This window comes from Neoarius graeffei, chromosome 9 (genome assembly GCF_027579695.1).
Source record: "Neoarius graeffei isolate fNeoGra1 chromosome 9, fNeoGra1.pri, whole genome shotgun sequence".
NCBI classification, from domain to species: Eukaryota; Metazoa; Chordata; class Actinopteri; order Siluriformes; family Ariidae; genus Neoarius; species Neoarius graeffei.
This window is the reverse complement of record NC_083577.1, coordinates 72177358-72200734: the sequence shown is the minus strand read 5'-3', so window position 1 is coordinate 72200734 and position 23377 is coordinate 72177358. Positions and strand designations below refer to the sequence as shown.

General features: G+C 42.4%; 1 protein-coding gene across 1 annotated transcript; it reads left to right on the top strand.

Annotated features, from left to right (window-relative positions):
• Positions 1–8098: 8098 nt before the first annotated feature.
• Positions 8099–19639, top strand: zgc:172182 (coiled-coil domain-containing protein 89). Its single transcript, XM_060930574.1, has 7 exons — positions 8099–8155; positions 14915–15387; positions 15503–15633; positions 15714–15850; positions 19131–19207; positions 19316–19415; positions 19550–19639. Exons 1-7 carry the CDS (start codon positions 8099–8101, stop codon positions 19637–19639), a joined length of 1065 nt encoding a protein of 354 aa, XP_060786557.1.
• Positions 19640–23377: the final 3738 nt, after the last annotated feature.

The following is a 23377-nucleotide window of genomic DNA, read 5'->3' as shown; positions in this document are numbered from 1 at the left end:
ATTTAAGAACTTTGATAGTTTTAGCTGATATTTAGAGAGTTTTTCAAAGGGTTATGGTGGTTAAATTGCTGATTTTCTAAACATATGCCATGTCTATTTCAGACGCGTCACATCCATAACGGAATTTCGTCACATCCATAACGCTGACTTTTCCTTCCGAAACTCTGCATGAAATACAAAATATTTTAAACAAAGATTTTTTAAAATTCACCTTGGACCCCTCTATCAAATGGATATCTCCATTTCGACATTAGGTTTACAATTTCACAGAGTTTGATAAAAATGTACAGTCACCCAAGAAAAGTGATACTTTTTCTGTCACATCCATAACGCATCTTTTATTGGCATTTTCTGGCATGCCCTAGATGTACTATGGGAATTGTTCTTGTTCTATCACTTCTCCAGTATGGTACAGCCTTAAAATATGCAACACCTGTTTAAATACTGGGAGACAATACAACATGCACTGGGTCATTTGTTGCCATTTTGAGTTCAAGTGTCGCGTCCATAACGCTGGAATTGCTCCTATATAAATTGAACTTATTATTATTATTATTATTATTATTATTATTATTATTATTATTATTATTATTAAATGTACAGGACAGGGTGCATTCTGCGGCCAGGGTTGGGGAAAATCATGCTGAGCTGCTTGATGACTTAAATAAACATGTCGAATGAAAGGAACAGAACATGCCTGGTGTAAATTCAGTGCCAGGTTCAAAATATAGGTTTTGTTCCATAGGGTTTGTGATCACGTTTAAGCAGTCATTAGTAGCCTGATGCACACTAAGGAGCTTACACAGAGAGAGAGAGAGAGAGAGAGAGAGAGAGAGAGAGATAAGCAAAAACAAAGCAGATTACAATGTGAGAACCTCGGCGAACTTTAGCAGCATGTTAACACTGAAATGTTTTTAGGGCTCATCAGGTCCATAATAAACCCGAAATAAAATAGGCTGCACAGTTCTGCATAAACAACCCCAAAGCAAGTTATTTGGTTCTTTAAAACTATGCACTGCTGTTTGAATGAGCTTTGTAGCAGCAGCAGTAGTGTCTGGAAGTCAGTCACATGCTCTCCTCTGTTACCTAGCAACGGCAAAGCACAAGCAAAAAGTTGTCGCGCAGAAGTTTAGAAGAGGCGAGAGTGGTTTTGTGTTCGAGACATTCAGGGCTGTGTTTTGTTGGGAGGAAAAAAACAACAACAGTGATGTATATAGAGTTGTGTCAAAGTAAGCAAAAACGGCCAAGTGATTTTGTTTGTAGTCCGACAGAAATACGCACCGGAGCTAACGGGTGTTAAACGCAACACCTCTCCTCTGTATGACCTCATTAGTCGTGTTTAGTAACTCCGGGATTGTACTGGTGTAATGAGCCAAACGGCGACATAACGGTCCTGTACAAGCAAGTGCAATAATCTCCCAGACCTTATATCCTGCTTTAATTACTTCACAGTTGCACTGAAACTATGCACATTGTCTGTTACTGCCACTGATTAGCCATTATTGCGACTTCTTGCCTCCTTTTCTTATAATAATAATAATAATAATAATAATAATAATAATATGACTTTTCAGTCCAGGGTGCTAAAAATTATCCTGTTGTTGTTTTATAAAAAAATATATATATATTAAAAACTTAAATGTGATGTGCTGTAAAGCTATAAATCAGGGATGTTGCATAAATAATAATAATAATAATAATAATAATAATAATAATAATAATAATAATAACGGGTTGAAAACATTGTGTTGCACTGTTGACAACAGATTACCCACACATTACCCCCCCCAAAAAAAAAAATTTAATTCTGACCCCCAAACTTTTTCCAGACACTCCAGATTTGCACAAGAAGTGTCGCCTTAATATGTTGCGTCCCTCAGGATGAAAATCACTTTTATAAAGGAATTAGGCTACAGTTCAGACCCAGAGTGAGAGAGAGAGAGAGAGAGAGAGAGAGAGTGAGTGAGTGAGTGAGTGAGAGAGAGAGAGAGAGAGAGAGAGAGAGAGAGAGAGAGAGGGAGAGAGTGAGAGTGAGAGAGTGAGTGAGTGAGTGAGTGAGTGAGTGAGTGAGTGAGTGAGTGAGTGAGTGAGTGACAGAGAGTGAGTGAGTGAGTGAGTGAGTGAGTGAGTGAGTGAGTGAGTGAGTGAGTGAGTGAGAGTGAGATAGAGTGAGAGAGTGACAGAGTGAGTGAGTGACAGAGAGAGAAAGTGAGAGACAGAGAGTGAGAGAGAGTGAGAGAGACAGTGAGTGAGTGAGTGAGTGAGTGAGTGAGTGAGTGAGTGAGTGAGTGAGTGTGAGTGAGAGTGAGAGAGTGAGATAGAGTGAGAGAGTGACAGAGTGAGTGAGTGACAGAGAGAGAAAGTGAGAGAGTGACAGAGAGTGAGTGACAGAGAGTGAGTGAGTGAGTGAGTGAGTGAGTGAGTGAGTGAGTGAGTGAGTGAGTGAGTGACAGAGAGTGAGTGAGTGACAGAGAGTGAGTGAGTGAGTGAGTGAGTGAGTGAGTGAGTGAGTGACAGAGAGTGAGTGAGTGAGTGAGTGAGTGAGTGAGTGAGTGAGTGAGTGAGTGAGTGAGTGACAGAGAGTGAGTGAGTGAGTGAGTGAGTGAGTGAGTGAGTGACAGAGAGTGAGTGAGTGAGTGAGTGAGTGAGTGACAGAGAGTGAGTGAGTGAGTGAGTGAGTGAGTGAGTGAGTGAGTGAGTGAGTGAGTGACAGAGAGTGAGTGAGTGAGTGAGTGAGTGAGTGAGTGAGTGACAGAGAGTGAGTGAGTGAGTGAGTGAGTGAGTGACAGAGAGTGAGTGAGTGAGTGAGTGAGTGAGTGAGTGAGTGAGTGAGTGAGTGAGTGACAGAGAGTGAGTGAGTGAGTGAGTGAGTGAGTGACAGAGAGTGAGTGAGTGAGTGAGTGAGTGAGTGAGTGAGTGAGTGAGTGAGTGACAGAGAGTGAGTGAGTGAGTGAGTGACAGAGAGAGAGAGAGAGAGAGAGAGAGAGAGAGAGAGAGCACTTTCTGTTTTGGAGACCCCTCATCAATGTCCGTATGAACTGGTCAGTAAGTGAAAGGTGTAGGTGAGAGTGCGGAAGCGGCGGGAGGGACTCACCCTGGCCGCTGCACTGCAGGACGGACACAGCGAGCAGAGTCGCGGCTCGGAGCAGCAGTGCTCGGTGCATGGTGATGCGCGCGCGCAGCTCCTCGTCAACGCCAAGCACGCGGAGCTCCGCCGACTGAGGTGATGCTGCTGCGCGCGCGCCTCTCCCTGCTCGCTCGGCCCGGGCTGATGGAAAGGGGCGGGCACTAAGAGCTTAGACACGACCCCCCACCCCCAAGCGCGCGCACACACATACACACACACAGAGGGCCAAATCCTTTAACCGGAATACAGGAGCTAGGCTTCTTGCAGTACACCAGCTCTCTCTCTCTCTCTCTCTCTCTCTCTGTGTTTGTTTGTTGTATTCCTGTATCTCTGTCCTCATTCTGGAACAGTTTCTTGATTATACATTTGAAACTTATAAGTCTGAATATAGGATGGCACAGTGGTGTAGTGGTTAACACTGTCGCCGCACAGCAAGAAGGTTCTAGGTTCGAGCCTAAGGCCTTTCTATGTGGAGTTTGCATGTTCTCCCTGGGTTTCCTCCAGGTGCTCTGGTTTCCTCCACAGTCCAAAGACATGCAGGTTAGCCTAAATTGACCATAAATGTGAGTGTGAATGGTTGTCTGTGTCTATGTGTCGGCCCTGCGATGACCTGCCGACTTGTCCAGGGTGTACCCCGCCTCTCGCCCGTAGTCAACTGGGATAGGCTCCAGCTTGCCTGCAACCCTGTAGGACAGGATAAGTGGCTACAGATAATGGATGGATGGATGGAAGTTTGAAAATAAGTGTCTTTCTTAAACTTACAAATGAATATACACTCACCGTCCACTTTAATAGGAGCACCTGCACACCTGGGGTCGCACAGTGGTGTAGTGGTTAGCACTGTCGGCTCACAGCAAGAAGGTTCTGGGTTCGAGCCCCGTGGCCGACAGGGGCCTTTCTGTGTGGAGTTTGCATGTTCTCCCCGTGTCTGTGTGGGTTCCCTCCAGGTGCTCCGGTTTCCCCCACAGTCCAAAGACATGCAGGTTAGGTTAATTGGTGGCTCTAAATTGACCATAAATGTGAGTGTGAATGGTTGTCTGTTTCTATGTGTCAGCCCTGTTGACCTGGCGACTTGTCCAGGGTGTACCCTGCCTTTCGCCCATAATCAGCTGGGATAGGATCCAGCTTGCCTGCAACCCTGTGCAGGATAAACAGCTACAGATAATGGATGGATGGACCTGTGCATCTGCTCATTTATGCAGTTAGCCAATCATGTGACAGAAATACAATGCATTTAAAAAAAATAAATAAATAAAACATGCAGTTACAGGTCCTGAGCTTCAGTTAAAGTTCACATCAAACATCAGAATGGGAAAAATTGCAATCTCAAAGTGTGACTTTCACTGTGGCATGGGTGTTGGTTTAAGCAAGACGGAATAGTTTGAGTATTTCAGAAACTGTTGATCTCATGTGAATTTCACACTCAACAGTCTTTAGAGTTTACTGAGAATGGTGTGGAAAAAAACATTGCTTGAGAGACAGTTCTGTGGGTGGAAACATCTTGATAAAAAAATGGCCAGTGGTGGGTTTCCCAAAAGCCTCTTAACACTATGAGCATCTTAACTAGGACAGAGAGTGTTCATTGTGCTGCTCACTCAACCATTTAATGATGATCTTTGTGCTACGATGCTTTTGGGAAACTCGGCACAGATTGATTCAAGCTGACAGGAAGGACATTGTATGTCATATAATCACTCTTTACAACCGTGGTGAGCAGAAAAGCATCTCAGCATGCACAAAACATTGAAGCTTGAGGTGGGTGGGCTCCAACAGCAGAAGTCCCATTTCCACATTACGTTAGATTCACACTCACGTCAGTCAAGAACAAGAATCTGAGACTATCATGGGCACAGACTCACCAAAAATAGGCAGTTGAAGACACTCCTGTTTGGGTGAGTCTGTGTAAATTCAAAACACAATGCAATTTTTAGAAGCAAAATGGCAGCATGATTACCTCTGCCGAGTTTGTTGGAGGAAGTTATGTTTTTGCCTCTGTCTGTTCCCAATGTAACTCAAAAAGTAGTGAACGGATTTTGATGAGGGGTGGCACAGTGGTGTAGTGGTTAGCACTGTCGCCTCACAGCAAGAAGGTCCTGGGTTTGAGCCCAGCGGCTGGTGAGGGCCTTTTTGCGTGGAGTCTGCATGTTCTCCCCGTGTCCGCATGGGTTTCCTCTGGGTGCTCCGGTTTCCCACACAGTCCAAAGACATGCAGGTTAAGCTAATTGGTGGCTCTAAATTGACCGTAGGTGTGAATGGTTGTTTGTCTCTATGTTTCAGCCCTGTGATGATCTGGCGACTTGTCCAAGGTGTACCCCGCCTTTCACCCATAGTCAGCTGGGATAGGCTCCAGCTTGCCTGTGACCCGTACAGGATAAGCGGTTACGGATGATGGATGGATTTTGATGAAGTTTTGAGGAAAGGTGAGCCATGGGCCAAGGAACAATTGATTAGATTCTGATGCTAATCCGGAGATGTATGCAGATCCAAGAATTTTATTTATTTATTTATTTATTTATTTATTTTTGCCTGTTCCCAACATAACTCAAAAAGTAGTGAACTGATTTTGATGAAGTTTTGAGGAAAGGTGGCCCATTGGACAAAGAACAAGTTTGATTTTGATGCAAATCCGGATACGTGGCTTGGCAGAGGTATGCACTTTACTGAGTGCCCTTCTAGTTTAGAGTGTAACTTTGCTGAGTGTAAGAGGTTGTAGGTTACTCGAATCATTTGTGCTGCAGAATCACTGACAGTAAAAATGACATGGTAATGGTCATATGTCTGTGCAAGTCACATGTAGAGCAAATGAACATTCAAAAAGTTAATTAGTATCCCACCAAGGATGAAAAATAATAAGAAAACCTGTACATCTCAGATTGTGGTGTTGTTTTTTTTCCCACATGTGTATAAAATGTGAAAGAAAGAAAGCACAACTTTATTCATCACACACTTGTGAAATTTCCTCTCTGCATTTAACCCATCTGAAGCAGTGAACACACACATGCACACACACGAGAGCAATGAGCACACACACATACCCAGAGCAGTGGGCAGCCATGCTAACAGCGCCAGGGGAGCAGTTGGGAGTTAGGCACCTTGCTCAAGGGCACCTCAGCCCAAGGCCGTCCCATATTAACCTAACTGCATGTCTTTGAACCATGGGGGAAACCGGAGCACCTGGAGGAAACCCACGCAGACACGGGGAGAACATGCAAACTCCAGACAGAAAGGCCCTCGCCGGCCACTGGGCTCGAACCCAGAACCTTCTTGCTGTGAGGCGACCGTGCTAAGCACTACACCACCGTGCCGCCCAGTACCAGTGTGATCATGTCAAAAGCACCTGAAGTTTTTTTTTTTGTAGAAATCACAAATAGCCCTTATCAAAGTTGTGATGTTATAATTTAATTCTACTATCCTATTATCAGCTTCTTTGACTCGTCACTTGAATCGAATGAATGGCTTTAATGCAATCTCAAAAACCTGTGGTCTTATAAAAAACTTTTTTTTTGGGGGGGGGAGGGGCAAACTGTGCAATATACTTCAATAAATAAATTTAATTCATTTATTAATTTTGAAGTTAAACAGAAAAAAAAGAAAAATATCTCAAAGATAATATAAAATTACAGAAATGGCAAAATTATGGTTTCATCACAGTAAAATACGATTTGATTTCTGTGAAGTTCTAGCAAGATAACAAATAAGTGCTGTAAAACGACGCTGTTCACATAAAAATAATTGTAAAATTACAGTAGGTCTAAGTGATCAGTAAAGTAGCAAAATAATTGTGAAATTGCAGTAAGATGACAGCAAAATCACATGAAAAAATAATTGTAAAATGACAGTATTACATCACTTCTGCCTTGTAGACGACTGTATATTTAAAATACCTTTCTGAAATTGACAGTAGCATGCTGTAAATTTTACAGTAAAGTTTTACAGTGTGGGCGGCACGGTGGTGTAGTGGTTAGCGCTGTCGCCTCACAGCAAGAAGGTCCGGGTTCGAGCCCCGTGGCCAGCGAGGGCCTTTCTGTGTGGAGTTTGCATGTTCTCCCCGTGTCCGCGTGGGTTTCCTCCGGGTGCTCCGGTTTCCCCCACAGTCCAAAGACATGCAGGTTAGGTTAACTGGCGACTCTAAATTGACCGTAGGTGTGAATGTGAGTGTGAATGGTTGTCTGTGTCTATGTGTCAGCCCTGTGATGACCTGGCGACTTGTCCAGGGTGTACCCCGCCTTTCACCCGTAGTTAGCTGGGATAGGCTCCAGCTTGCCTGCGACCCTGTAGAACAGGATAAAGCGGCTAGAGATAATGAGATGAGATGAGTTTTACAGTGGATTTTAATCGGCCTTCTTGCCTTACACTATGTATTTAATACACTATGCTGTATGACGTTCAATTTAAAACACAGGACTTTCTTTCCTGAAAAGCGTTGGCTCCATCTAGTGGCCAAAATAAAAATGACAATCAGCTGTCATTCATTTGTTTTGTTTTGTTTTGTTTTGTTTATTTGGTAGAAAAACAGAGTACATTAGAGCCATTAATTCACAAATTGTAAAATATCCAATGGTGAATGAGTAAAAATTGTACCACCGTGTATTATACCGAGGATTACTCAAAAAAGTCCAGTAGGGGACTTATTTCCATTCTTTTTTTTTTTTTAAGTTGACAAATGTGAGAAAGAAAGCGCCTCGATTATTCTTTCTTTATCACATTTTCGCAGATTTGTTTATTTGTTTATTTGTTTGTCTTTTACACTTTTTTGGAAACCAGAAGTTTCAGCGCGCGCACAGACAAGTATGCGCGTGCACAGTGGTAACATGGACGCGTTACCATGACAGCAGCAATAAACCTGAACTCTCCGTTTCCATTGGCAACCCCAGAGCCATCTAGGTGCTTTGGTCAGCACATGGTGGTAACTGATTTAAAACACACAAAAAACTAATTTAATTTTCTTTCTTTCTTTTTTACCCCAAAGACATGACATCGCAGAGAAACCAGAAAGACGCCAAGCCGGTCATTTTAGACACCAAACAGGTAACGTGGCCTCAGCAGCCGGTTGCTGTTTAAAAGAGGTTTTACACAAAAAAAAAAAAATCCTTCTGAAGGAGTCACAACAAATAAAAGTTAGAAAATTAAACCACAGTTGCAGCTGTAATGCAGATCTATTTAAGGACAGTTTCTGTATTTTTTACACTACCGTTCAAAAGTTTGGGTTCACCCAGACAATTTTGTGTTTTCCATGAAAAGTCACACTTTTATTTACCACCATAAGTTGTAAAATGAATAGAAAATATAGTCAAGACATTTTTATGGCCATTTTGAGCATTTAATCGACCCCACAAATGTGATGCTCCAGAAACTCAATCTGCTCAAAGGAAGGTCAGTTTTATAGCTTCTCTAAAGAGCTAAACTGTTTTCAGCTGTGCTAACATGATTGTACAAGGGTTTTCTAATCATCCATTAGCCTTCTGAGGCAATGAGCAAACACATTGTACCATTAGAACACTGGAGTGAGAGTTGCTGGAAATGGGCCTCTATACACCTATGGAGATATTGCACCAAAAACCAGACATTTGCAGCTAGAATAGTCATTTACCACATTAGCAATGGATAGAGTGGATTTCTGATTAGTTTAAAGTGATCTTCATTGAAAAGAACAGTGCTTTTCTTTCAAAAATAAGGACATTTCAAAGTGACCCCAAACTTTTGAACGGTAGTGTATATCTACAGCAACGATCATTTTTCACTAACTTTCACCTTTGGAGAAATTTTTTCCCATTTCATGTGCAGAATTATTTTCTTTCTTTCTTTCTTTCTTTCTTAACTTGAATAAGACTGGTGAGTTTCTTCTTGCAATAACAAACTGCCTCATTGGCTGCTTAATTAGCAAAGGATAGATAGCTAGAGTCTTCTGGCCGCAGGCAGTGTAGTGGTTAGCATTGTCACCTCACAGCAAGAAGGTTCTGGGTTCGATCCCAGGGGCCGGCGAGGGCCTTTCTGTGTGGAGTTTGCATGTTCTCCCCGTGTCTATGTGGGTTTCCTCCGGGTGCTCCGGTTTCCCCCACAGTCCAAAGACATGCAGGTTAGGCTAATTGGTGGCTCTAAATTGACCGTGAGTGTGAATGGTTGTCTGTCTCTGTGTCAGGCCTGTGATGACCTGGCGACTTGTCCAAGGTGTACCCCGCCTTTCGCCCATAGTCAGCTGGGATAGGCTTCAGCTTGCCTGCGACCATGTACGGTAGAACAGGATAAGCCAGGGACGGACTGGGACCAAAAAATGGCCCTGGACTTTCCCCCCAAATAGGCCCACTATACTATAGTATACTATACTGGGTTGTTTTACAATCAGGGTACAAAGTTTGTATCACAGGGGTCCAAAATTCAAATTGATTCAAACTGGTTCTTGTACCAGTTTTTAAGTGAAGGACAAGTTAAAGAACAGACTTCAGGTAATTTTTTGACATATGTGTATGGTAGTTTTGTGTAATCTGCTATAAGATAAAGAAGATTAAGTGTACCCTTAACAAAAAGAAGTTTAATCAAGTGTGCTACAAGTATACTTATTTTATACTAAAATCGAGGAAGTGTACTTGAAGGTTACTTCTTATAAACTAATTCTTGATACACTTACAACATAGTACAGGGAAGTATACTTGGTTTATACTGAACCAAGTATAAAAAAGTATAAGTAGACCTATATCAATACTAAGACTTACACTTATACATTACTTTAATACTAAAACTTATACTTGGACCTAAGTATACTTTGTAAATCTTTTTGCCACAAAATAGGAATGTTTAGCATATATCTTGCTTCAAGAGCACAATAAGGTCAACTCATTAATTGACTCAACGTTTAATTTATATATTTATACTATATGTATATATTATATTTATAATTTATATTACATTATATTTTATATATATATTATATTTATAATTTATATTACATTAGCTGAGCTATACAGCTGGTAAGTGATTAGGGAATCCAACCTGATCAGAGGGCCCCTCTCACCCCCTCCATCACTCCTTCCAACTGCTCCCATCAGGCTGGCGCTACAATGTACCACTATAAACAAAAAGTCCTTCATCCCCTCTGCAGCAGCCTTACTCAACAGCACATGATGAACATTACCAGCCAACCCAACCGTCAACATGCATGTCTTGTTTAATGTCTTATTATAATTCTGGAGATTAACACTTAGTCATTATGTGTACTGAATTGCATTATCTTCATGTACCTTACACTTCATCATACACAAAAACAGGAAAACAGAAAAAAGTTTGGCTTGACTTTATTTATTTAACTAGTCCCTTTCAAAAGGGTTTGGCAATGGTGTTATGTACAGTGTGTCAGCTGTTTCAACAAGGACACATTTTGTTTTGATCATGTCAGGCGAGACAGCATGAACAGTTTCAGTTTTTTGAACATCATATACAAAATGACTTTGTACATTTATTTGCGAATCTTTACATACAGGCCTGCCTGATTTACTAAGTACGTCAACTAAAACACAACATAGTTTGCGACATGGACAAAAAGCAGAGATTTCATGTGAACATATTTGTTTAAAAACAACCAATTCTATAATACAACAAAATGTACCATCTTTCAAGTATGCAGCGCTGTTGAATCTCTTCTTTAGTCTGTCATAGGTTTTACTGTGGTACGTAACTCCATCAACCAAAAAACGGTTGTAAGACCAAAAGCAGTTACTTAGTTTCCCACACAACTTTTCAATGGCAAGCCTATATGACATTTTTATACTGGTTTCCCTTAGCAAAAAGTAGTATACTTAAAGTTCATTTTGTAAAGTATTCTGAAGTGTACGTATAAGTATATCAAGTGTACTACAGGCCATGTACTTCAAGTGTACTAGAAAGCATACTAATTTAATACTTCTTCGGACTAAATTGGAACATTTTAAGTTTATAAAAGTATACTTCAAAGTTACTTTTAAGTTAGCAAAAGTACTCTTTAAGTACTCTCATCTATACTATATCTATACTGTAAATGTACTTGGTATATCCCTCTTGTATACTTACAGTATATAACTAGTACAATGGCAGTACATAAATAAGTGTACTTATGATATACTTCAAGTACACAATAGGGATATACCAAGTACATTGATAGTATATAAATGAATATACTTACAGTATATAACTAGTACAATGGCAGTACATAAATAAGTGTACTTATGATATACTTCAAGTACACAATAGGGATATACCAAGTGCATTGATAGTATATAAATGAGTATACTTGAAAGTGTACTTTTGTAAACTTAAAACGGACTTGAAAGTATACTTTTATAAACTTAAAATGTTCCAATTTAGTCCGAAGAAGTATTAAATTAGTATGCTTTCTAGTACACTTGAAGTACATGGCCTGTAGTACACTTGATATACTTATACTTACACTTCAGAATACTTTACAAAATGAACTTTAAGTATACTACTTTTTGCTAAGGGTAGCTTTAAGCAGGGCTGGGAGAAACAAATGAAGTGATTCTCAGAGAGGACTTTTTTTTTGACAATTCAGAATCCACTACTTCCATAGTGCTTTTAAATATAAGGCTGTAAGCTTTGTGTTAGTTGTCTCTAATATTTATGTCCCAATATCTTGACCACATTTTAGGATTAAAATAATCATTTTAGATATGTTATTTTATATTGAAAAATTAGCTGTCTCAGAGAGGACATTTTTTGACACAATTACATACTAATTTGATCAAAATAGTCTGAAAACTTACTGGCATTCAACATTAAAACTTAACTATGTTTCCAATGATATGGAACCAAATATTTGTTTTATGGTATAAAGAATGATTTAAGTGCATCCCTTTTGGAGCTACCTGTGGTCAAAAAAGCACTTTTTCTAAATGACACGAGTAATGTTGCTAAATATGACATATATTGCCATACATTCACCAAAAATAACGTGATCACCACATTTTTTTTGCATGGTAAATAGAGCTATCACAGGGCTACAATAAACAACCAAGTTTATTTAGTCAAGCCTTTTGATATTGAAGATAAGTGTTAAATGTGATTTTTAGCTTGCGTACCCTGATTGTAAAACAACCCTACTGTAGTGCTATAGTGGTATATTGTCTGTCATAACAAAACCCACACAGATGAACTATTTTCATCACATTTTTTTTGTCATAACAAAACCCATTTACAGATGAACAGGTTTTTGGGCTTTTGCTGGGGGTGGTAACTGAAAAACTGCTCCAGGCTGTAACTGTCTGAACTGGGGTGGCTGAAATATTGGGGCACTGATCCCTCATTCTGGCACTTTCCTGGACTCTCCCTGTCATCTTTTGAGCTGCCACTATCTTCAACCTGAATAAACAAACAATTGAAAAGATGAAGTTGGATGCTGGCGGCACGGTGGTGTGGTGGTTAGCGCTGTCGCCTCACAGCAAGAAGGTCCGGGTTCGAGCCCCGTGGCCAGCGAGGGCCTTTCTGTGCGGAGTTTGCATGTTCTCCCCGTGTCCGTGTGGGTTTCCTCCGGGTGCTCCGGTTTCCCCCACAGTCCAAAGACATGCAGGTTAGGTTAACTGGTGACTCTAAATTGACCGTAGGTGTGAATGTGAGTGTGAATGGTTGTCTGTGTCTATGTGTCAGCCCTGTGATGACCTGGCGACTTGTCCAGGGTGTACCCCGCCTTTCACCCGTAGTCAGCTGGGATAGGCTCCAGTTTGCCTGCGACCCTGTAGAACAGAATAAAGCGGCTACAGATAATGGATGGATGGATGTCTAGATAGATAGATAGATAGATAGATAGATAGATAAAGTCTCCTGGTCGCGGGCAGCATGGTGGTGGTTAGCACTGTCACCTCACAGCAAGAAGGTTCTGGGTTCGAGCCCAGGGGCCGGTAAGGGCCTTTCTGTGTGGAGTTTGCATGCTCTCCCCATGTCTATGTGGGTTTCCTCCGGGTGCTCCGGTTTCCCCCACAGTCCAAAAACATGCAGGCTAGGCTAATTGGTGGCTCTAAATTGACCGTATGTGTGAATGTGAGTGTGAATGGTTGTCTGTGTCTATGTGTCAGGCCTGTGATGACCTGGCGACTTGTCCAAAGTGTATCCCGCCTCTCGCCCATAGTCAGCTGGGATAGGCTCCAGCTTGCCTGCGACCCTGTAGAACAGGATAAGCGGCTACAGATAATGGATGGATGGATGTCTAGATAGATAGATAGATAGATAAAGTCTCCTGGTCGCAGGCAGCATGGTAGTGTAGTGGTTAGCACTGTCGCCTCACAGCAAGAAGGTCCAGGTTCGAGCCCCGTGGCCGGCGAGGGCCTTTTTGTGTGGAGTTTGCATGTTCTCCCCGTGTCTGCGTGGGTTTTCTCCGGGTGCTCCGGTTTCCCCCACAGTCCAAAGACATGCAGGTTAGGTTAACTGGTGGCTCTAAACTGACCGTACGTGTGAATGTGATTGTGAATTGTTGTTTGTCTCTATGTGTCAGCCCTGTGATGACCTGGCGACTTGTCCAGGGTGTACCCCGCCTTTCGCCCATAGTCAGCTGGGATAGGCTCCAACTTGCCTGTGACCCTGCACATGATAAGTGGTTACAGATAATGGATGGATGGATGCAATCTTCTTCTTTCAGCTGCTCCCATTAGGGGTCACCACAGCAGATCTGTTCTACATATTTTGATTCTGTATAAGTTTTACACTGGATTCCCTTCTTGACACAACCCTCCCCAATCTATCCAGGCTTGGGACCGGCAATAAGTACACACTGTCTTGTGCAACCCCAGTGGATGGGTATTTTACCTAATCTGCATGTCTTTGGACTGTGGGGGAAACCGGAGAACCCGGAAGAAACCCACACAGACAGGCGGAGAACATGTAAACTCAGAAAAACATGAAGGACATGTAAACCCACACAGAAAGGCTCCCATCAGTTGTGAGGTTCAAACCCAGAACCTTCTTGCTGTGAGGTAACAGTGCTAACCACTACACCACTGTGCTGCCCCTTCACTGTGCTGTAATGTGTATGTCAAAAGCCTTCATTCTTCTTCTTAAAAAAAAAACTCCCTGAAATCTTTGGAACCAGATTCCAGAGGGAACCTGTCCTTCTCTGGGTGACACTGAACAGAACATATAAATAGTCAATATAAATTGTGGGATTTTAGAAGAAGAAGAAGCAACCTTTATTTGTCACATGCACACTTCAAGCACAGTGAAATTCATCCTCTGCATTTAACCCATCTGAAGCAGTGAACACACACGCACACACCCAGAGCAGTGGGCAGCCACACTACAGCGCCCGGGGAGCAGTCAGGGGTTAGGTACCTTGCTCAAGGGCACTTCAGCCCAAGGCCGCCCCACGTTAACGTAACTGCATGTCTTTGGACTGTGGGGGAAACCGGAGCAAACCCACGCAGACACAGGGAGAACATGCAAACTCCACACAGAAAGGCCTTCGCTGGCCACTGGGCTCGAACCCGGAACCTTCTTGCTGTGAGGTGACTGTGCTAACCACTACACCACCGTGCCGGCCACAGTGAAGTCATCCCCACCAAGAGGGCAGTGCCATAGAGCTGTGAAATGTGAAAGTGTGAAAACAGCTCAGCCTTACTGATCATAAATGGAAAAAAAAATGAGGACCATCTAAAAAACCTGTTGGGATTTTGAGGTTGTGTTTGAAAATAAGTATCTTTATTAAACTTGTAAATGTAATGACATAATGAATGTACAGTACGTTCACATGTCATTCTAATGTTAAAAAATTTTTTAGCCTGACTTTTAATATTCTAATGAAACGTTGCATCTAAGGACACGGATGATGTCCACCGAACGCTGGAAAAGGGGAGGGGACTGTCGCAGAAGGAGCGGACTGAGGAAGAGCTGCTGCGCTCCAGAATAGACGAGCAGTCCAGCCTGATCTGCATGTTGAAGCAGCGAGCTGATGGGATGTTACTTCGCTGTCAGGCTCTAGAGCGAGTCAACACCGAGCTGCAGAACCTGCAAGTCAACATGCAGACAGAGCTGCAGAACGAACAGAAGAAATCAGAGCAGCTGGAGCAGAGGTTCATGGACCTCACTGACAATCACAGAGAGCTGATCAACTTCAAAGATGAATACAAGCAGATGAATGCTGAGCTGATGAAGGAGAACAAGAGACTGCGAGAGGAGAATGAAAAGTTGTTCAGCCTAGAGCTGCAGGTGAAAGAGGAGACCATTCACAAGCTCTCCCAAGAGTTGAGTGACCTCACTGAAAAATGCATACACTCAGAGCAAGAATACAAGTAAGCAAATCAGTCCCAGATGTCATTTCAGACAAAAGTTATCATTTTGATCGTCGTGTAAAGCATCTTTCATATTTTTTTTTTACTATTTTATAATTCTTTTATTATAAAACAGGGACAAAGAAACTGTTTTCCAGATGAAATTTAAGGAGATGATGGATTGCCATCAAAAGAAAGACGCCTCTTTGCAAGATAAACTACACAAGACTCAGGCAGAGCTACAGAATGCAGTGGACATGCATGCAGGTAGAGCTGCCTTTGGCTCAATTTTGTATACCTGCATTTCTTCACCTTTTCTCAGTTTACGTTTTATTCCTGTTTTTCAGAAGTGGTTTTAAAACTTAGGCAAATTCAGGAAAGAGGAACAATGAAAGAAACAGAGGCAGAAAAGAGGTATGAAGCACTGATGAAGGAGAAGAATGAACTACTGGAATTGTCCATGCAAAGAGGGAAAATTATACAGGCAAGTTGTCTGCTGAACACTGGGTCATAATATAAATATGAAAACAAAACAAAAATTAAAGCCAAAATGTGTGGTGGCAGAATTCTTGACACCTCTACTTTAAGAAACCATCAATACTGTATAATTCAGCAAAACAACACAGAACTGGTTTTCTCATCTCATCTCATTATCTCTAGCCGCTTTATCCTTCTACAGGGTCGCAGGCAAGCTGGAGCCTATCCCAGCTGACTACGGGCGAAAGGCGGGGTACACCCTGGACAAGTCGCCAGGTCATCACAGGGCTGACACATAGACACAGACAACCATTCACACTCACATTCACACCTACGGTCAATTTAGAGTCACCAGTTAACCTAACCTGCATGTCTTTGGACTGTGGGGGAAACCGGAGCACCCGGAGGAAACCCACGCGGACACGGGGAGAACATGCAAACTCCACACAGAAAGGCCCTCGCCAGCCCCGGGGCTCGAACCCAGGACCTTCTTGCTGTGAGGCGACAGCGCTAACCACTACGCCACCGTGCCAGAACTGGTTTTATTTATTTTAATTTTGCCAACACTACCTTACGGTACATTACATGGCATTTAGCAGAAGCTCTTATCCAGAGCGACGTACAATGAGTGCAAAAGTCAGGTACGCAAAATGCTGGACTTCTAGACAAGAAAGTTCTAATGCCAACTGAACAAGTGACAGCAATACCTAGTATAATATGCTGTTGAAATACCAATACTCAAACAACCAAGGAAACAAACAAACCATATAAAGTACAGCTAAATAGAGAACTCAAAATAGCTAACTCCAGGCTAGACCATACACAGCCTGGGCTGGTCTAAAGCGAAACGCAGCTACACAGTGGGCAGGGAAGAAGGGGAGAGGTGAGTCTTCAGTCTGCGCTTGAAGGTGGTCAGGAAATCGGCAGTTCTGACCTCAATGGGAAGGTCATTCCACCAACCAGGACGGACAGCAGTCTTGAGCGGGCTGGGCAGGAGCAGAGAGGAGAGGAGGAGGGGCCAGGCAACCAGTAGTAGCAGAGCGTAGGGATGTGGCTGGCTTGTAGGGGTGGATCAAACTCTGGAGGTATGCTGGCCCTAACCCCTTGAGAGCCTGGTAATAGAGCCCTGCACTCCCGCGGGAGTCCCGCGGGACTCGCGGGACCCGCTGCAAAGCAGTGCGGCGCGGGACAAATTTTGAAAGCTCATCGCGGGCGCGGGCGTCACCGGAACTGCACATATGCGCGCGCGGGCGGGAGCGGGAGTGCACATATGCGCGGGTGGGAGCGGTGATAAGCTGCAGTCCCGCTAACTAAAAACGTGCTTGAAATAAAATTTATAAATTATTAATTTATGTCTATCATATATAATTTGTGCTGGATATTTTATTTGGCATTAATAAAAACATTTTAAGATGCCTAAATTTGCAGAGAAAGTCAGATTGCCAGATTGAGTGAGAAATAGCATCTTAAACTTGCCATTGATCACCCTAAGGGGAAATTCTTTGATCACTCTAATGACTCGCAGTTCACACCCAGCTAGCAAGAGAACCATGAGTGAATTGATTTACTTGTTGCGTTAGTCTACAACTTTAATCAGAGAGACAGGTTACACAGTGACGGTAGGCTTGACTCAATGCTATCCCATAAATCCTTCCTGTAATATGCAAATTTGGCTGTCCAATCAGAGGTGGCCAAATTTGCATATTACAGGAAGGATTTCTGGGATAGCATTGAGTCAAGCCTGCCGGCACTGTGTAACATGTCTCTCTGATTAAAGTTGTAGACTAACGCAAGCAGTAAATCAATTCACTTCTTTTACTAGCTCTGCTTTGCAATAAAAAAACAAAAAAAAAGCAAGCCCATTCACTTTTTCATGCTGATCAGAGAATTACAATGGTTTCTCATGTGATAAAAATTTGCGATTAAATATTTTAATCGTTTGACAGCACTAATTATTATTATTAGAGATACTACATGCCGAATTCAGAAACAAGGTAAACAATAACAAACGTGAGCTGTAGATATTTATGCTCAAATCCACTCAAAGTAGGGGGCGGGGCACCATCATGCTGTGTCAAGACAAGAACTTTCCTGAGAAATAACGCGAACGTCTGCATCATGCGGGATTTGCGGGCGGGAGCGGGACAAAACATGGCAGGTGTGGGCGGGACTGAAAATCATAATTTTTTTGTGGGCGCGGGCGGGAACGGGACTGAAAATCATAATTCTTTGCGGGCGGGAGTGGGACTGCACAATGCGGGCGCGGGCGGGAGTGGGACTGCACAATGCGGGCGGGAGCGGGACTGAAAAATCCGACCCGCGCAGACCTCTACCTGGTAAGCTAGCACCAATGTCTTAAATTTGATGTGAGCTGCGATAGGTAACCAGTGCAGGTCGGTAAGCAGAGGAGTAACATGGGAAGAACAAGGGAAGTTGTAGACCAGGTGAGCTGTAGTGTTCTGGATGAGCTGCAGGGGTCTGATGGCAGAAGCTACTGTAGAAGGCCAGCAAAGACAGAGTTGCAGTAGTCCAAGTGGGAGAGGATTAGTGCTTGGACCAGGAGCTGAGTAGAGTAGGTGGGAAGAAAAGAGCGGATCCTTCGGATGTTGTAGAGGAGGAATCTACACATCCGGATCACTGCAGCAATGTTTGCTGAGGAGGAGAGTTTGTCATCGAACATGGCTCCTAGTAATCATGTAGTAAGTAAGTCGCAGTAGTGATAAGTAGTGACTTACTATTTTTTTAAAGCCTATCCCAGGAGCCTATCCCAGCTGGTACACCCTGGACAAGTTGCCAGCTCATTGTAGGGCTGACACATAGAGACAAACAACCATTCACACTCACATTCACACCTACGGTCAAATTAGAGCCACCAATTAGCCTAACCTGCATGGAACATCCAACCTCAACACAAAAAGGCCCTCGTTGGCTGCTGGGCTTGAACCCAGGATCTTCTTGCTGTGAGGTGACAGTGCTAACCACTACATCACTGTGCTTTATTAGTAGTAGTAGTAGTGTTGTTTGCCTTTTGAGTTGCTCTTTTGTTTTTTTATTTGTTAATTTTATTTTAATGTTTTGAATTTTTATATTTTGATTTCTAAAACTTCTTTTAGTGGTTTCATTTCTAAGTGCTTTTTACATTACAAGTATCAGTAAAAAAAAAAGAAAAGAAATCTGTAGGATTCTCTTGTAGGATAATTTAGTGGTAGGTTTAAACACAACACCCCAATGTCCATTTTATTCTACAGAAATAAAGTGTCGTTAAATTTCGATACACTATTTTACAGGATAAACAAGATGAAATTCAGGAGTTAGAAAAGAAGAAGAAAGAGGCAGAACATGCAAGACAGGAAGCAGAGGACAGGTACAAATTCAATACATAATAATGTCATTCAGTCATGTTTCAGTAGCACCACTGCAGTAACGTTTTCAGTCATAACCTTTAGTATAATATGTGTTTTGCATTTCTCAGGTTTGAAAGTGAAGCAGCTACAGTGAATACAGAACTGAGAGTAAAACAGCTTCAGCATGCTCTCGAGACATCAGAGCAGATGTGCACTGATCTGAAGAAGGTCTGCTACTTTTACAAAAGTTAAAATTCTGCAAATAATCTCAATCTGACAAAAGGAAAAAATGATTCTCTGTCAATATGGTACATGTGTACATGTTCTCTGTTGTAAATTTGTATCATGTTACACTTTTTCAGGGGTTCGAGGCATACAAAAAGCACAGCAGTGACTTGCTGGCACAGGAAAAGGAGTTAAATGCCAAACTTCGTCACATGATCAACACATGATCAACACAACTTCACCACATGTGGCTCTTTATCTAGCCACATCTTTCTAAACTTATCCATTTTTTCTGTGTGTGTGTGTATGCAGGGGCACGTCCAGAAATATTTTTAGGGGTGGCCAGATGGGGGCCATTGAAAATCTTGGGGTGGAACACCAAAACCAAAAGCCATAACAGAATTTCAGGAATTCTATGATGCTGTTGTCAAATACAGGCCAGGCCTAGAAATTCATATATTTTTTCACCAGCCAGCCGGACTAGTTACCTTCCAAAGTAACTCGCCAAACAGAAAATCAACTAGCCAAAATTTGTTCATGTATGAATTTTACTTCTGTCAAAAATAACACAAAAGAGAGTAGTTACCATTGTTCATGACTAATGTGCATTTATTTCAAGACCCGAGTATTTTGATACTGTTGTTAAATACATAAATGAGAAAAACACAGAGCAACATAATATATCAACAAATAATAATATATTGGAAAACTTGGCAACTTGGTGTATGAGTATTGAAAACAAATATACTTACTATCATGACTATAGCACCCAAAATATATGTCTAACATGCTTTCTGTATTTAACCATTTATGAGAGAGAAAGCATTAGGAGCTTCATATTGACTAGGAATCAACTTGAAAAAAATTAATTATTCCATAAAAATCGTATCGCAGCCAAGGCCTACCCTGCTCCCACGTTTGCTTATAACTCCTTTGTCGTTTCTCCTTCTCGTATGCTTTATCGGCGGCCTTTTTCTCCTCTTCAGACCGAGGCCGCTTTGTCCCCGTCTCTGGCGGTTTCTGTACACCTTTCAGAAAATTCCACATCGCAATGTAGCTTTGGCAGATGTAGATGTAAACAACAACAAAAACACGTGTTTAAATGGGCGATAATGTGGCCACATCTATTGAATTTGATAATGTGGTTACCGCGATATTCAACGAGATGCGTTATATGCATGCGCAGTAGTGAAAAAACCAACAGCCTGACTCGTACACGATATGATTCGGAATTCTTCGGTATTTTCCGTCCTGCCGATAAACACATTGATGAACACAGACACGGCACACGCTTAATATGTGGCGGCTTTAGTTGACAGTGTGTCTGAATCTTCGCTTCATATATATTTTTTATTTTCAACTAGCCAGCCGGGCTGGCTAGTGACAGGAATTACCCGCCAAATGACAAATTAAGTCACCTCGGGCGACCGGACCACCGCGAATTTCGAGCCGTGCAGGCTATTTGAAAACTATGGCAATTTGAGAGTTACCCTAGGCTGACACTTGCACGACTTTTGGCCACGATTTTGTCGTGGCAAGTCGTGCCATTTTGGGGCACGAACTGGGAGGCTCCCGCACTGTTCACGACTAGTTCACGCATAGTTCACGACGAGTTCACGAATGCGTGCCCATCCACATTCACAAACTGGCACGACGAGTTCACGCATAGTTTGCGCATAGTTTACGCACTTCCCGCATTGGCACGACGAGTTTGCGCAATTCGGACGGTGTCGTGCCGACTTGGGCACGCCTGTGTCATGCACAACCTCATCCTCATCAGATACCCACACGCAATTTCAGAAGTGGACCGTGAAGATCCGGACAAACATGATCTGATCCCTGGTGGATGGAGGACTGACCGACACCTGCAGGGGCTGCTGCCTCTAACCGGCCATCATACCCAGAAGGATGCAAAGGATCAGCGAGACTACCTGTCACATTACTACATGTCCCCTGCTGGTGCTGTCCCTTGGCAAGAAAGAATGGTAGTAGCTTCATGAGCTGCATCCACAGTTCCATTTTTTAAATAAAAGAAACGAAACTCCCCCCCCCCAAAAAAAAAGTCATGAAGGAATAGAAAATAAAAGACATTAAAGAAAAAAGCAAGAAAAAAAATTGCGAATGGCGAGAAGTGTCCGGGAAGCCCTATATATACCCCCGCACCGACGCGAGCGCCACTGTCGCGCAGTAGTCGTGAACTGCTCGTGCCATGCGCAAACTGTTCGTGAAGTGCGTAAACTAGTCGTGAACTGCTCGTGCCATCAATGCGTGACCGTGTCAGTGGGAAGGCACGGCCACGCTGCGACGCGCACCAATTCGTGAACATGTCGTGAACTCGACGTGAGCTGTTCGTGAACTATTCGTGGCAGTTCGTGACAGTCGTGGCATGGCGCGCACTTCCACGCACTGGCACGCATCCTCCCGCATCGTCCCGACGAGTTCACGACGAGATCACGAACAGTTTGTGCATAGTTCACGACCCGGTCACGAAATTCTCGTCCCGACATGGCACGCAGTCACGACGGGTTTACGCACACTTCACGCCAGTTTACGACTAGTTTGCGCACTGGCACGACTCGAGTCGTGCCAATGCGTGCCACGGAATCATGCAAGTGTCAGCGTACCCTTAGGGATTTGCTTCCTGATATACTTTGGTTTCTTATTAGACAGTTACTATTTAACAGTTATTCCATGAAATCGAGTCGTACATGAGCTGATAGCCAACAAGACACCTAGCACCGAATTTGCTATAAGCCATGTACGACGAGATTGAGTGGAATAACTGTTTTATTCTATCCACACTCACTGGATTTTGAGAAACGGAGTATTTTTATTTTTTGCAAATTCAATAAATAAAAACTTTATACAAAACGTCAGACAAAATAATTTCTGCTTAGAATGTAAACAAACCGGCGAAATGACAGTAGCAATTTGTGAAAAACGCGATAATTATAATTCTTGAAAAAAGATATGTTCTTACCATCGAATACTTTTATTCCATATTTTGTTGCTTTTTTGTATTTTTTGGGGTTTTGTTTTCAAGTAGTTTTTATTTCATCCTCGGTTGGTTCAGCAACACGCACCACCCTTTTGTTTTTCTCTACTCACAGTATATGAGCTGATAGCCTAGTAGAAGAGTAGCCAATCAGAGCGTGTGATTGCTCATATCCAGTGAATGTGGATAGAATAATACTAATTATGTGATGTGCATAAACTAATACCAGAACATTTTAAGTTCCACAATAATCCTGATTTAATGTGTTATGTGTCTGTAGATGCATGTTAATTGTTCTTCATATACCGTAGGCTAGTTGTCCTTTTCCTTAAAAAAGGAAAATATACGTCTTTAATTTGAAGGTGTACGTTGATTGCATAACTGTTAACCACTACTAGAGGGCAAAAGCACTGCTTTTTCAATAGTTCAGAGTTTGTGTTTCAGTATGATACACTACCGTTCAGAAGTTTGGGGTCACTTTGAAATGTCCTTATTTTTGAAAGAAAAGCACTGTTCTTTTCAATGAAGATCACTTTAAACTAATCAGAAATCCACTCTATACATTGCTAATGTGGTAAATGACTATTCTAGCTGCAAATGTCTGGTTTTTGGTGCAATATCTCCATAGGTGTATAGAGGCCCATTTCCAGCAACTACCACTCCAGTGTTCTAATGGTACAATGTGTTTGCTCATTGCCTCAGAAGGCTAATGGATGATTAGAAAACCCTTGTACAATCATGTTAGCACAGCTGAAAACAGTTGAGCTCTTTAGAGAAGCTATAAAACTGACCTTCCTTTGAGCAGATTGAGTTTCTGGAGCATCACATTTGTGGGGTCGATTAAATGCTCAAAATGGCCCGAAAAATGTCTTGACTATATTTTCTATTCATTTTACAACTTATGGTGGTAAATAAAAGTGTGACTTTTCATGGAAAACACAATTGTCTGGGTGACCCCAAACTTTTGAAC

Coding starts and splice junctions, on each gene's coding strand:
- zgc:172182 (XM_060930574.1), top strand. CDS start 8,099: ATGACATCGCAGAGAAACCAGAAAGACGCCAAGCCGGTCATTTTAGAC. Junction 15,634..15,713: donor TGCAGTGGACATGCATGCAG/GTAGAGCTGCCT, acceptor CCTGTTTTTCAG/AAGTGGTTTTAAAACTTAGG. Junction 19,208..19,315: donor AGACAGGAAGCAGAGGACAG/GTACAAATTCAA, acceptor TGCATTTCTCAG/GTTTGAAAGTGAAGCAGCTA.